The sequence below is a fragment of the Perissodus microlepis genome, chromosome 4 (genome assembly GCF_051167445.1).
Source record: "Perissodus microlepis isolate ML-2025 ecotype Zambia chromosome 4, ASM5116744v1, whole genome shotgun sequence".
In the NCBI taxonomy this organism is placed as follows: Eukaryota; Metazoa; Chordata; class Actinopteri; order Cichliformes; family Cichlidae; genus Perissodus; species Perissodus microlepis.
The window spans coordinates 4,310,215-4,326,587 of record NC_140464.1 but is presented as its reverse complement, the minus strand read 5'-3'; the positions used below and the strand labels follow the sequence as shown (position 1 = coordinate 4,326,587).

Here is a 16,373-nt window from a genome sequence, read left to right as displayed (position 1 = left end):
AAGAGGAACTACCAGCTGAAGTCAATCATGACCCCAATGAGAAGTTAATAGCCTTTGGACTTGTCAGGATAATAGATTGTAGAAAACTCAGCACCCACTTATTTAAAGATTTAAGTGAGTGTATGCTGTATATTTGAGCCTGTGTGGATTAGGAAAATCCATATTAAACATGTGCACCACATTTTTGTTTCATTAAAGTCATTAAAGATGTCTGTTGAGCAATCATGCGATCCAGGAAAAAGAGGATCCCTGAAAGCCCAGAAAGAACACAACATTCATGTGTATGATTAGGGTGTGTTTACTTCTGACCTCAACTATGTGTGACATTGGGTGCTGTTCGAAGTCACCTTTGTTGTTGTTATATTGAAACTCAGGTGTATAACAAAACTGGCATCTACAGTAGGTGTAGGTACCTCAAAACAGCTTTGTAATTCACAGACTCCGATTCGATGTAGAGTCCTGATTCGACCTAATGTAGTGGTCGTAGTTGAGGATGGGACAGTCTGTAAATGGCAGTCTGTAGTCATAATACACGGTGGCCTCTGGAGGATTCTCCTCTGGCCCTCCTTTGAAGCCGCACTCCTCCAGCGTGCTCTCCAGGGGCAGGTGGGCCTCCTCTGTTGGCACTCTTCTACTGAAAACCTCCAGGCTCGAGGTCTGGATCCCAGCTCGGTCCTCGATCACACTCATCAGACCAAAAACTGTGCGGCTGCTCAATAAAACAACCTCAAAGTTTCCAGGGTGCACTGTGGCCGAGGTGAAAGGTATCAGTCGGACGCTCAGACGGATGAACCTGGCGGTTTGATGAAAATGAAAATTTAGCTTTGAGTTTAGACTCTATAAAACTATGTGACTACACTATATATTTTTTTATTGAATTGAGACGAAAAAACAAAAACAATTTCCTTCAGGGTCAGCCTTCGGGATCAATAAAGTTTTATTGAATTGAACTGAATTGAATTGAATATTTACAGAAGATGGCTCAAAGGTTGGTTAAGTGGTTTTGAAAGTCCAGATGAGAGTAAAGTATTCTGAATACTTTGGATTACTTAATATATTGTCATGCTTTTTACAACTACATGAATGTACTATTGCTGTGTGATTTATTACTATTACTGAAGGATACTCAGCATACCAATACCAACTAGATTTTTAAATCTTAATATAAATAAGTAACAGTAGGTGGATATTAGGTAAGGCTGCACTTTTTGCAGGCATCTCGTATAGAAAACTATTCTGCGCTTATATAAAACAGGTCCGTGGCTCCGAATCGTAGTAAAGGGACCTCTGGCTAATACGTCGGGTTCTGTGTCGGGCTCGTAGCCGAAAACGAGCTTTACTTTGTTGTCCGGGTCAACTTTGCTAGCGAGAGACAGAGAGAGGCGTCGAAAGGCTGCTCCAACTGAACTTATTGTTTCAGAGAAAAACACAAACACAGTGTACAGTCGAGTCTTAACAGCTTACTTACAACTGGACTACACTGCCCATGAGGCTGCATTCTTTAGGGCTATGCCTGTAACACTCTGCCTATTGCCTTCATATTAAATAATTTTTTGAACAATAATTTTTTTAATTTCTTCACGTCATTGCAGGCTGCAGTTAGAGCTGACATGGGCCGCGAGATTGAGGCACAGGCATTAGAGGGGACAGCCTAACATATAAAACAGGAAAAGACCACCGTGTAATCCATTTATTTCAACAAAGTAACTGCATTCTGAATACCACCTTTTTAAACGGTAACTGTAACGGAATACAGTTACTCATATTTTGTATTTTAAATACGTAACGGCGGTACATGTATTCCGTTACTCCCCAACACTGTTTCTAATTAACCAGCAGGGGGCGACTGCCGTGGTATTAAGAATAATGTGAGAACCTTTCATTTGATTTACAGCGTCCTGATGAATTTCTGGTCTGAATCACTAGTTTAATGTCTGAATGGTCGTCATCATTATAGTAAATTAGGGAATAATTTAGAGCACAGCACTTACATTTGCCATTTGTGACCTGTTGCCAGTTAACCTGATTAGGTACAAAATGTTTCTCCCATTCTTTCTTTTTAGCATAACTTAGTTTTCCAGCCTTTATACTGCCCCCATCCCAGTGTTTTTTAAGGTGTGTTTCGAAAAGAGCCAATGTTTTTCATGAAACATTAAAATATGTCATTTTAACCATTCGATGTGTTTTCCGTGTTAGATCAGATAAACAGAAATGATTAATCTCTAGCTTTTGTTAACATCAGACAGAACACATCAAGGCTAAATGCAAATACTGAAAATACTGCAAAAACATGTTTGTTTCAGCATCTTAACCACACGTCCGAGAAGCAAACTCCAGGCCTAAACCCCTGGAGACTTTCCAGACACAGCATGCTGTTTGCTAATGTAATCAAGCAATCAGTGGGTTTAAATAACATCAACTTGTGAAATGCAATGTTTTTGACTCTAAGTCTAATTTTATCAAACCAGTACAGCAAAAGAGGGAAAAAAGTGAATTCAATTCAACTTTGGCTGTGCACATTATGTTATGTGTGTGATTTACTGCTAAAACATCCTTCTGTGGCACAGGAAAACAATCACAGCAGCCAGGTCAGAAAAAGGCAACGGCACCTGTCAGCGGGCCAGCTAAAGGTCGCCCCGAGTCCTTTGTTTTCAGAGCTGTTGAGGCTGCTTGTGTCCTGATGTTGTCATTTTGGGCGTCTGAGTTACAGGAGCGGAGTCACAGTGTGGTTTACAGCTGAGGGTCAGGAATAACTCAGCCTGGTTAACCTCACTCATGGAGGTTTGGAATGAATGTCAACACAGCCTGATTGTGTTTCCCAGGAGCTGCCCAGTTTGTCCCAGTGCAGCCACAGAAACTGTCGAAACTGCTTTTCTCCAGGACATGTCTGATGTCTGTCTGGCTTTATGATATTTTAAAACCAGCTGCTGCTCCTCCCACTTACTCTAAAAACAAGTCAGAGGGATTTTGTGGCTTCATGTCTGCACTGTATGCAAATATTCAAATGTACCATGATCACAGTAAAAAAAAAAGGTGGACTTAACATTTTAAAATTTAAAGTGAAACAACTTGTTGAAGTGGAAGGAAAAAGTGAAATATTTCAGTCTGTTTGAGCAGGAAATCCAAGTAAGATTAAACAGAAAAACCATTTTGTCCTTCTCTATCAACAGACTGGTCTGAAGTGGTTCAGTTGATGATATTTGAATTTCTATCACTCAGATTTTTTTAGTTCATCAAATGAAAATGTGCTCAGAAACTTTTAAAAAAAAATAATTATTAATGTTAACCTGCAAAATAACTATATTAGTTAGCCAAATGTATGTTTAAAGTGCTCAGAAAATGAACTTTAGTAAGTTTACTTAATATAGAATATCATATAGAACTTTAGTAAGGTTGTGTTAATATTGAAATATAGTAAAATGTTTTATATTTTTAATATTGTAAATCTTTTTTTTCTAAATCATTTTCTAGGTAATAAAATTAAGTTAAATTTTAATTGATGATTTACAATCGAAATATAAGGCAAGTTTTTCCACATATTCCACTAAATATTTATATTTATTTTGGTAATTATAAAAATGAGCAGAAATATGAAAATAAGGCAATATGAACAGATAATAAAAAATAAAAACAAATAATAAAATTGTACATAACTTATAAATAGTAAATTTATGAAAATAATAAAATATTTAACTCTCTTAGAAATATTAACCTCCTAAGACCCGAACTCTTTCATGGCATGCATTCTTAATTTTTCTTTGCTATTTGGGCTGATTGGGACCTGATGAATGTAAAAACAAAGAATTTTTTTCTTTCTTTTACCTAATTTTGAGAAAAATGAGATCAACATATGAGGACATTCGTTTTAAATTTTGATAGAACAGTGGCAGTATAACGTCCTCGTAAGTGGATAATCAGGCCCTTGTAGAGAAAAATTTGGTATTTTGTTCTAGACATCCCAAAATGTGATGTCCACAAATGTGGACGCCAGGTCCTAGGAGGTTAAACTTCAAGAAATTACACAAACAGGAAAACAAGGTTACATTAATTTATTTTTTTATTTGAAAATTTTGCAAATGCTAAAATCAGGTAATTTTGCCAAAATAGTTAACTTGAGAAAACTTTACAAAAATAAAACTGTGACATTTTTCAAATCATACAAACTCATGAAATACCAGAGCCACATCTGTCACATCTATGTTTGTGTATTTGTAAAACGCGGCACTGATTCTTTTATTTTTATCTTTATAGAATGAATGTTCTGTTCATATAATATAACACATAATGAGCTCAATACCTCTGGGCTTCAGTGTTTTGCAGTCTCTGCTGATGTTTTAAATTTTCTGTCTCCACTGGTTCTTGTCTTTTTATGAAGTGCCCTGGTATCTGAGTGTGGAGCTCTGCACTGTCACTGTGGGAAATAAAATCAAGTAAACTCATAAACCTATAAAAGGAAAAATAATCAAATACTGACAGAGAAATAAGTTTGTTTCACCTCAGAGACTGTATTTGTTTCATCAAATCTTCATAACTAATCGTGTCATTGAAGGTCTTCAGCTGCTGAGTCAGCATGTGGAGCTGAAACTGCTGACAGGGGACACCCAAACTCATCAAACCTGCAGCGCAGTAAAAACATAGAGAGCGTGCACGTGTAAGTGGAACGCCCTCCTCTGAAATCCAGTTTAATAACAGCACAGCCTTTACTCATCTGCACTGAGATTTAGATGGTTGTTTAGTTTTCCTTTTAGGGCTTCAAAGGCCGGATTCACGTGGTGCACAAACCATATTTTGCCCACATGTGAGTAATTGCCTTTAGGACATGAAAATGTCTTAACACGGTTAAAAACTAAGGAAAATGTTACCTAAAGTATAAAATGGTGACATGCCTGGTTAAAAACAAAATAGAGTAAAATAATAATAATTGCAAACGTTTTCCTTATTTGCTTATAAAAAGCTGATGTAGAATGTGAACAAAGTGTCAAATAACATTAACATGAGGACGTGCAATCCCTGCAGGCTTTAATGTTTAAAATGTGATTCCCTCTTTTCTCCTGCAGCTCACGAGTGCTGCCCCTCACGAAGCTTCCAGATGCTGGCCAATAAAAAAAACGCTTTTATGGAGAGACGTGTTAAAGACACAGAGACAGTTTTGTTCAGAAGATGAGATAACCTGAGGTCTCTCTCTGTGAATCGTGTATGATCTATAAACCTGGAAATGAAGCTATAAATGATCACATTGGATGTGCTGTAAAAGTAATTTATTGATTATCAAGACCTACAGCAGTGATTCTGTGCTGTAGGTCTTCCCAGTCAGAGTCATAGCTGCGGTGTTATGCTGCAGGTCTGCGCCGTAATCTCTTTGGAAGTTTACTCAGTGTGTCTGAAGTCAGACTGACAAAAGGAACATTGTCCTGGTTTTGTTTCCCAGAGCCAGCTACTCTTATCTGTGAGGAGGAAATGAGGCTCCGCTGACATTACCAAGAGCCTGATTCACAGTACCCTCCATAAATACTTCAGCACAATGACACTGTGGCATTTAGTACTGACTCACATATCTCCTTCTCTTCTGCGATTATCTTTATGTGACACTCAAAGAAGCGAGAGAGCCTTCTCCCATCCTGGCAAAGAAAATCCCGGATTATTCAGGTCAGGGGTGATGGATTACCCAGCTCAAAGTCCTTCAGGCTGACTGATTCACTTCTGTCTACGTCACCGCGGATGAACAGCTGATCGATCTCCTGCTGATGATCAGAAAACCACCCGATCAACTCGTCCAGGAAGCTCTCAGACTCCCGCTTGTTTGCGTTCACGGAAATCTTTAACCACAGGAAATACCACGTTACAGTTAAATCAGTACAACCCGAAACTTTAGAGATGAGACACAATGAAAACATAAATAATACAAAATAAAATGAGAAACATCTGTGTGAAGAATGCATGTGTGCAACATGTTTATTTGCAGCACTAAAAGAGGTAGAACTTGAGAAGGTGGACTTGAGAACTTTTAAGAATGCTATGGATTCTATAAGAAACAAAATTGGAAGAACAGTTTGTTTCTAACTGAGGATGATTATGAAAACATAAAGTAACAAATACGGCATGCAGGGCAACAAACAGGCTGGCAAAACCTGATTCTTTACATTCACAGATGTTACTACTCTTTCATCAGCCCTGAAGTGTGAGCATGAAAGAATCCACTTCTGGTGAATTATTAGTGACGGAAAATCCTGGTGTTCATGTTAGTTATTTATGACGTTCAGAGAAAACACTGTACTTCTACGACTTCTTATAAAAACCTGTCAGAAGCTATGAGGATGTTGTGCATTGTTTTTCTACTTACCTTCAGTTCTTTATGCTATTGTACTGTTGTACTCTGTCTCTCTTTGCCAACAGTTTCAGCAGTTTTTTGTTTTCATCTGATCAGAATTCAGGTCAGTTTCTGAATTTATATTTTTAAATTTCCATTCTTTCCAGGGACAACAGCTTACATCACTGGTATTCTTTCAGCCTTTCCCCGTGACAAACAAACCCAAACATGATGACACAGAGTCCAAATGAGCTCATCAGTGACTGGAAACATACCCCAAAAAGCTTAATGCTCTGCAGAAAGCCTGATAAATGGTTAATCCTGCTCAACCCCACATCACACATCACAGCAGCAGAGTGACAGAATAAAAAGGATAGCCAAGATGGTTTCGTGATGGCTCATCCTTCCTGCTTATCTTAAACAATGAAGGCAGGAAACAAAGCTACGGTGACCAGTCTGCTGTCTCCAGCTTCCTCACTCCCAGTACTGGTCAGTGCCAGTCACAGGGCTGGGACCTCCTGAATCCAGATATCGAGCCCCTCCTTCAGATACAGACAGGAAATCCTGTCTGGAGACGAAGGTGTATGACCTGGACAGCCAGGAAGATCTCAGTGTGACCAGTTTGTTATTAAATATAATTATGTAAGGAAACTCATCCATGTATACATGTCTTGGTAAAGTTTTGCACAGGATAAAGGAAACACTGCAACAATTCAATAAACTCAGACACTTCACCATCACCGAGCTGAAATTACACACTTACTGAAGGTTTTGATCCAATCCAATTTTATTTATAAAGCACTTTAAAATACCCAGCACAGGAACAAAGTGCTGTATAGAAAATAAGTTAAAACAATAGAATAACAGAAAACAGCAAAATAAATAAATAAAACACATAAAACAGAAAATTAAAACAGCCCTATATTAAAACAAAAACAAGATAAAACAGCATCGAATCACCTAAAAACAACTGAAATAAAAATAAAAACCAACATCTCACATGGTGTCAAAGGCCAGGGTAAAGAGGTGGGTTTTCAAGAGTGACTTAAAAACAGATAAAGAACTGGCCTGTCTAATCTCTAAAGGAAGCTCGTTCCACAGTTTTGGAGCTACTACAGCAAAAGCACGATCTCCTCTAAGTTTACGCCCAGTCCTGGGTATCTTCAGGAGCAGCTGATCAGCTGACCTGAGAGAGCGGGTGGGTGTATAAGGCTGTAGCAGCTCAGAGAGATACGATGGGGCGAGGCCATGGAGAGCTTTAAAAGTAAATAAAAGAATTTTAAAATGAATCCTAAAATAAAGCCAGTGAAGTGAAGCTAAAACAGGGGAAATGTGCTCAAACTTTCAAGTGCCAGTTAAAAGATGAGCTGCGGCATTTTGCACCCTCTGTAGATGACTAATATATGATTGATGTATTCCCTCAGTGGAGTCAAGTCCTGGTACTTGTTATTTGAGGAAAAGAGTAGTGTGAGTGTTGTAACATACATCAAAAAGACCACAACAGTAGTGAAGTGAACAACGCTCCACATCATGTTAGAAACCAGTCTTCTGCCTTGTTCTAGACCAATCACACCCCCAGTGCCAATGACGCTCCCCAACAGCAGCAGCCTCCCTCTCCACAGAGCAAAAACCCAACAAACCCAAAGTGCTGCCCTAATCCAGTCCACCAGAACATGCCTGATCCACGACCCACTGCCACCATCCTGGAGCTTCCACTTCTTTTGTAGAAAGATCCACATTTAAACATCTTCTAAAGGTTTTGTAAAAGATGTGGTGAAGGACACATAAAGTTATCTTTCTTCAAATGTTTTGTTTTGTTTGTAGGAGACATAATCCACATGATTTTTATCCAGGAAACTGGGGTTCAACTTTTCTTGTGTACTTTTTAACTTTTAAGTTTAGTTTTCACTCACAGTTTGCTGAGGTTTAGAACAAAACGATCTCGGTAGTTTCCCGACTCTTTACTCCTATCTTAAGATTTTGATTACACATAGTGGACTTGAACTTGTTTCATACTTATAGATGCCCCTGAATCCCCCTGTGAAACAAGTTAACGAGCTCCTCCTCTCCTCTGATAAAAAAATAGCTGGTGATACAGTTCGTACGCTGATGATACGACTCTGCCTGATAAGTCTGCACCATCTTTTTTATGTTATGTTAATATACTGAAATCCCTCCGAGGGTCAACATGAAACACTGAATTGTCTGTGAATGAAGAGCTTATTTTATTTTCTGTTTTTTCACAGCTTCCTTTGAGGAAAATGTGACACATGTTGAGTCTTTGATCTCCCGTCCCATAAAAATCCTGCTGGTCTCATTCATATTTATGCCTTGGATTGCTTCAAAGTGCATTTCAGGTTCAACCAGCCTCTCTGGCGCGCTCTTGGTATGTGAGGGCTGTCATTAAGACAAATTCAGGAACACATTCATTCACTTCTGCACAAAGTTGTGTATTAACGCAGCCCCGGGTAGCAGCAGTGATGACGCTATGGGCAAAACGCTCAAAGCAGCTGACATGAAACTATCAAAAATCGAAACGCAGAAGGTTTAATCAGACACAAACCGAGCTTCTGTCTTAATGTTTATACTTCACTCTTTGAACAAACATTGCATTTTGACTTTAATAGCTTTAAGCTTTAAGAGCTTTATCTGCCCCCAGGTGCAGCCCAGGATTTATGCTCCAAAGCACCACCATCGGGGAGCTCTGGATGTTTGATTTGGCAGTTTTAGCTTTACTTCCTGACCCAACCCCAGTGCTGTGTAAACCTGAAATCTGTGAATAACACCTGACCGTTAGGATCTGTATAAGAACAGTTTTATCAGTTAACATCAGGTCATGATTGGTCTGTAGGTCAATGAATTTACTCCCTGCAAGGCTGCAGCTGTTTACAGTATTAAAGTCAACAGGGAGAATCTGACTCACAGCCACCTGTGAGACAGAAAATCCTGAAGTAAGTTGGCACCTGAACAACATATATTGGTTATGCAACTTTACCAGACATGTTCAGTCCTCCACAGAAAAAAAAACAACCCACCACTGTGTAACTTCACGGTGACGGAGCTGTGCATAGGTGGGATTCTTTTCTGTTGAAAAGAAAACTGAAAATGTAAAAGCTGAAAACATTTCTAATGTTCTCGGCATAACAGAACATCTTTATATGGTATGCCCTCTTGTCCTTGATGGTGTTGGCTAACTGACAAACAACAGCACGAGCGGCGTATAGAATAGTTGTTCCACAGTTCGTGACACTTCCCCCGAGTGACAGTAAACAGCTCCAATATGTAGATGACAGTGCAAAGCTGTGTGTCGGCTCTGCTGCACAACCACTTACATATAGCCACATATTTCAGTACGTTATGTCAACAGGTCCTCATCCCAACACGTAACATACCGACGACAGTGACAAATCATCGGTATGTTACACGTTCGGAGGCACGAGAGCGGGTTTGCATGAATCTATAAATGTGTTAAGATTATGATTAAGGTTAGGGCTGGAATAGAAAGCCACAAAGCCACGTTGGGAATGATAATGCTCTGGTTATGCTAGTATAAAATCGGTCCTGTAATGAATTGGCAACCTGTCTTGGCTGTACACCAACTCTGGCCCACCTGGATAATCTCCAGCACCCTGAATAACTGGATAAGGAGTGAAGAAAATGGATGGATGAAACAGATCCGATACTAAGAAGAAACAATATAAAATTATGTGACAGTCGAATTGTGATGTTGCAGAGCTCCGTCTGCTGTGCAGGACTCAGAGGATTTTTCATTATGGACTGATACCTGATGAATTTAGTTTCACCAAAGACCACTGTGGGAAATGAGAACCACAGAGGGTCGACCTGTTAGACTGAACCGAAAACGTTTGTCCCCTTTATGCAGTTTGGGCCAAAACCCATCATGTTAAAGAACAAAGCGTATCGTTCATCGTTTATATTGTTTGGCCTCAAAATGTTAAGTCACAGTTTGTTCTAGACATAAAATTAATGTAAATACTTTTTCAAAATAAAATCTAAATGAAATGTCTGAGCACTGGATATAAATGTGTGCATGTGAACTAACATTAATCACCTGGAGACCCCTCTGTTTATCTTGTGACCCTTTGGAAGGCACAGTCACAGTGGACGAGTAACTTTTTACCGCAGTAACTCTAATCATGTAAGTGCTCTTGCAGGATGAATTTGAAGTACTTTTATAGTTTAATTATTTAACTGCTCTCAAAAATAGAAGGAAAAAAACAACCATTGCAAAGGTTTATTTAAAAAAAATCAAAATAATTCCCAGCAGATACAGAACAGAACATTTTCATGAAACTCAATTTAATATAAATAACTACAAAGTTTGAGTATTGAGTAAAAAAGCTGCCAGTTAATGATAAAACTGTTTACATGAACATGTCAGAGAGCTGTGACCTGTAAGTGCTGTACGACCTGAGGAGAGAGTAATCCCGCTTATGTCGAACACAAAGGTTAAATCTGCAGTTTGGACTCCTGCTGAGATCCTGCGAGCCTCAAAATCCTCTCACAGTTTCTCAGGTGGACGAAAACTGATTTTACTCGCTTTATTTTAGCTTAAACTCACGGTCACTGCTGGAAATACACCGCAGGAGTGTTTGTGTGCAGCCTGTAGTGTTTGGCACCATAAAAAACCTGACATGCTGAGTGACTATGAAGTATACGTGAGCCTATAGCGCCCTCTGCTGAGCTCAGTAAGACCTGGAAGCAGGTTACTTCTGACATTGACAAGTTAAATAACCATTTATTTATATGATAATTATTTGTGTAATTTATTAAAACCCACAAGAACAGTCACTACAAAAATAAGTTTCATTTTACAATAAATGCATCACTTTTTAACAGTTGAATAAATACTTTTATATAACCCATAAAGTTAATTAATTTCCAATATTTCTAAGGGACTAAAGAGTTCATGTGTTAAGGTTAAACTGTGTGAATCACCTGACGCAGTAAAAAAGAGTTACAGTAACAGTTTCGAAAGGTTTCTGAAGCTTCCCATGCAATCAAATGTACATATTTGTGCTTTTTCTTCTGGATTTCAAGGTTAATTATCATTTTATTTTAGCTAAAACCGTGACATCTATCTTATGCATCAGTGTTGTGAAAGGGATGGGTCCAAACTTTTGCGCCTGTGTGGATTAATTTGCATTTTAAGTAATTTTGCCAGACAGACTGGAAATGAAATACCAGACCTGTGTCACTGTTACTGTCTAAACTCCATGACACAAATTTATATTCATCTTTCCTTCAGTTATATTAAGGCATTAAACATGTAGGACTGTTCCCTTTAAGGTGCAAACTTGTAAAATCACCTGTTGGTACCGGGGTGGACGTGGTTTATAGGCTAACATTTTCTAAATCTGCATGTTTGTGTCTTTATTCTGCCCTATGGTTGTTTTTCTTCTTTGTTTAATGGCTTTTCATCTGTAACCAGCGCTACAAAGACATATAAATACTGCTTGTTTTTCTCACTCGCTGATAAATATCCCCCCTAATCATTTTATCAGTTCAGCATCACAGAGGAACAGACTTACCCTGAATGTGACTCACAGCAAGTCAGTGATCAGAGCTTCTTCCTGTTTGTCACTTTGTTTACTGGTTTCCATGCTGACCAGTTTCAGGCATGGCTGGCTGCTCCAGTACAAAAGAAAGTCTTTCTTCCCTCTCAGAGGATTAACAGCAGGCTGTGGTTGGTTTTGTTCAGTTTAGCTAAAGTGAGAAGTGAAAACAGTGGATGAAGGTCCTGCTGTCTCTTCTTTGTCCACTAGGTGTCGGTAATAATCTGTGACAGTTTTCATTTCTGTAACGAAAATGTTTAGTTTTCATCTTTTATTCTACTTTTTAAATTTCACCAATGAAACCAGAACTTTTAATGACACATTAAATACAAATTATTTGTTTTAATGCGAATGTAAAGTTATTAAATAAATGCAGAAATATCAGGAGATTTTCAGTAAAGTATCTACGAACCATAATATTTGAGGAGTTTATATAATATACAGATTTTCTTAGACACTATTGAACATTTATTTCCTGTTTATTGAACAAGTGTTTTGTGATATTTCAGTCAATCTGCATTTTCACTCCTATTAGCAGTGGTGGAAAAGACATAAATACAAATATGAAACACAGTGCTGTGCAAAAGTCTTGAGCTGCCAATGATGTTTTTATACTTAGCTGGGATAATGAGAAACAGGTGCAAGCACACGTGGAGATACAGCATATAAAGCAAAAACAGAGTTTGTCGATATTTGATATGACCGCCTTTATTCTTTAAACACCGTCTGAACTTTATTTCTGTAAGCAGTCTTCAGGAATAGTTCCCCTAGTTGATTTGTAATCACGTTCTTTTGTAATTCAGTTAACCTCAGCCTTCATCCCTCATTAAGAATGGCTCTTTGACAGCTGCCCTTTCACTGAGAGTATTTGTGATGAAGCTTCAGTGAACAGTAGCTGGACCAGCTGAAGGGTCGGGTGCATCTCTCAGGCCCCTTGCAGGATTTTTCCCAGTCTCTTATGGACATGACTTTCAGATACTTTCCATCTACTGTAGATAGTTTTTTTTAGGCCTGATACTTTTTCTTCTTTTGTCCTTCACTTGTCCAGTTTGCTCAGACAAATGCTGCAATATGCCAAGTTTTTGGCTGTTGAAGCAGAAATACTATTTTATGTCTGTCAAACTGTGTTATGTTTGGCATTTTTCATAGATTCAACTAAGAAATTGGGAACAAAGGATGTGTTTCTGTGACAGGCTGAAACAAAGTGTCTACAGATACAGTTCAGTGGCTTAAACAAAAAAAAAAACATTCCTCTGAAAATAGTCAGATGGAGTGGACTTACTGGCCCTGTGATTGGCTGGTGGCCCATCCTCACCCTCCAAAACTTTGGAGAATTATTGCTTAAGACCGCTTTAAAGAATTACAAGAATATCTGACAAAAAATTATGGTTGCTGGTGTCAGTATGTCAGTAATTTACTGAAAACTGTACTTTAAAGTTTGTATTTTAAAACTGAAATATCAAACATAAAACTTTACTTGTAAAATTACAGAGTAAAAGGTTGTTAAACACAGTAATAGTATAAGTAGATTGAGAGCGGAGGACTTGAGGTGCTGAATTATTTCTTGCAGACGATGTGATATCTCGGCCGCTCAGACTTGAAGCAGCTCTGTTTTTGTTGTATAAGAAGTTTGATCATGAATATTCAGAACCAGCCGTCACGGGTAATGGGAAAGTACGGACTCAGTCGCGGAGCTCAGGATGCAAAGTACACAGTGTGTTTATTTACAGTGCCCAAAAACAGTTTCAAAACATAAAGTGAAGTGCAAAGTGCAACAGTGATCTTCTCCAAACTCCCAGTGGTGCGCAGGTGAGTTTCCAAAGCGATTCTCAGAGTGTGTGTTCTCCTCCAATAGCTTAATCCACGGGCTCCTTCTCTCCAACCTCCAGCTCTGTATCTCTTCCTCCTATAAACGAGCAAAAACCACAGGTGAGGAAGCTAGCCAGCTAAAGCTAAGCTGCAAAACACTCTTTACTACCGAGCTTCAAGTACAATCCAGCGTCGACTGCCATCTGGACACACAGTTAAATACCTCAGCCCACAACGAAGGATGATCAGTGACAGCTGGGTGGCAAATTAGGTGCAGGTGTGTCAGCCACTGGTTGGAGGAGGAGAGAGAGAGAAGCACACACATATACACACAGGCAGGTCGCCCCGGGAAAGACCGTCCGACCATGACACCAGCAGCAGAGAAACATCAGTGGAAATGTTAGAAATGAGTCACAGCTTCTCAGCTTTTTTTAAATGTCCACATCGTTTTGTAAAAGCACTCTCTGCAGGTCTCGTCGGAGAGGTTTGTGTTCTACTTTCTTCTGTGATTCTATCTCTGTCAGGACGTCACGCTGGACAAGGACAAAACTCTCATCTGAGCTTCCTGATCATTCACTGGAAACTCACTGAGGAAGTTGCACATCATGGATTAATGTGGAAGTTTAAAATAGATGCAAAGATTTCAATTATAAGCCTGCCTCGACCTCCTCCTCTAACCTCCACCCACTCAGCTTTACATCCTCACTTCTCCCTGATCAGCTGTTACCTCTGAAAGACTCTCCGAAGCACAAGCTGACTTGGTTTGGCCAGCCAGCCCTAATGCCTTAATAAATAATGTTTTAATACATTTAAAATAAACTTTCTGCATCTGAGGTTTTAGTTTATCCATCGCTGATGTAGTTTTCTTGCATATAAAAAGTCTCTCCTCATAAAGTACGAAAGAGTAAAAGTAATGATAGAAAGGAGAAAAATATGTATAAAAATGAATAAATAAAATGTTCCCACACAGAGTCATTTCAATGTGACAACATAAGCTGTAAACATATCAATAACAATAACTTCACACCGTTACGCTCCCTTAGCTGTAGTCACCTGGCCGTGGCGTATTCTGCGACCTGTAGATCCACCACACAGATCCAGCTGCCATCCATCATCTGGATCTCAGGATCACTGAGATCCAGATGATGGATGGCAGCTCTCCTCCACATGTCTCATCCGGATCTGGCCAAGTGTCTGATTCAGCAAAAGAGCCGAGGTTTGTGCCAGCAGAGAGGTGACGTATTTGGAAAAGAGCTGCGGAGAGTGACGGCAGGTCCACGTGCTGCAAACCGTGCAAGGTGAAGGTGATGGAGGGGCGATGATGTCAGAGGACACAGAGAACAGGTGTGCTCTTACACTGTGTGTTGATCTGCAGACAGTGATCTTTACATATGTGTGCATGTTTATTTATTTTCATGACATCTGACTATCATATCATCTGTTTCACATTAACAGTAACACTTTTACGAAACTTCTTCTCCTGCTTTGCTCTTGTTTTTTCATCCTAATGACGCTTTAATCTATTAGCCTACTTTTTTATGTAATACACTCTTACTCAACATATTATGAAATTATTGCTTGCATATTTTTACATAACTCTGCTTCCTTCTTTTCTGCTCATTTTTGCCTGTTATTAATACTAATTTCATGCTGTGACACAGTTTTCTTTTCCTTCTTCCTCTTGATGGATTAATTAAAGATTCAAATGAAGTCATCTCCACGCTGATTAGATGAAACTGAACTGAATTGAAGCCACAAGGGTTTAGATCTTCATACTAGCTGAGTTTAAATTCTTAAACTATGGTCTGAAAATGGTTCTAACTGGACTATATTTAACATATGAGCATGAAAACAATCATAACTCTGCTGAATAAAGATGAGGGAGTTTTTAACGGTGCTGAAACACTGTAAGTGCTGTGCTGTTGCTTCCCCTTTTCTCCTCTGAGACTCGTTTGTATTCCCCTTCGGTCGTCTTCCTGTCCGTCCGTGGCTGGACTTTTGAGCTGGCCAATGATTGCTGATGTCATCCCCCAGACTTCCTGTATCCAACACAACCACGCTCCTTATCCCAAGTCTTCTCTACCACCTCATTTTACAACATGTGGTTTGTTTGCGTGGCTGTTTCTGGGTCTTTTTCATTGTCACGCATGATTCCTCTGTATCGATATCATGTTCTTTTAGTGCTTAAGGACACATATGTGAATTTTAACTGAATTTAAATGTGGATCCTGAGTTTCCTCATTTGTGTCCTCGTACTAGTGTACAGAAATAGCTCCACAACTTTTTATGATTATTAGTTTGGCTTAAATAAAAGCCTAAAATGGGCAACACAGGTACCAGTGCAGTTTTCCATAAAAGCATCTTATTTGGTTGTACTGCCTTTAGCGAGAAAGACTAAAGAGACTGACCTCATTAATTTGATTTTACTCCTTATGAAATTCCACATCAGCAAATGCAAGTTTTCATGAGGGAAACACAACATGTGGCTACAAGCTGCTCTTTGCATAGAAATAAAGCTTTAAAAATGGGCATTGTTTTTAATGTCTTTATTTAATGTCACTGTAACTCGTGCATCTTTTTTTTAATGTCATGTTTGTATCTGTTATGATCTGTTTATTTTGTACACTGTTATTTAAAGAGCTTTATTCTGTATTCAGTACCTCTTTTTATAAAATTAAAGA

General features: G+C 38.9%; 1 protein-coding gene across 1 annotated transcript; it reads right to left on the bottom strand.

The window, feature by feature from the left end:
• Nucleotides 1-126: 126 nt before the first annotated feature.
• LOC146388058 (uncharacterized) lies at nucleotides 127-13,192 on the bottom strand. Its single transcript, XM_084924836.1, has 5 exons — nucleotides 13,166-13,192; nucleotides 5,666-5,816; nucleotides 4,496-4,616; nucleotides 4,298-4,411; nucleotides 127-793 (listed from the first exon to the last, which is right to left on the bottom strand). The coding sequence occupies exons 1-5, from the start codon at nucleotides 13,190-13,192 to the stop codon at nucleotides 433-435; spliced, it is 774 nt and encodes a 257-aa protein (XP_084780962.1). The 3' UTR covers nucleotides 127-432.
• Between the last annotated feature and the right edge of the window lie 3,181 nt (nucleotides 13,193-16,373).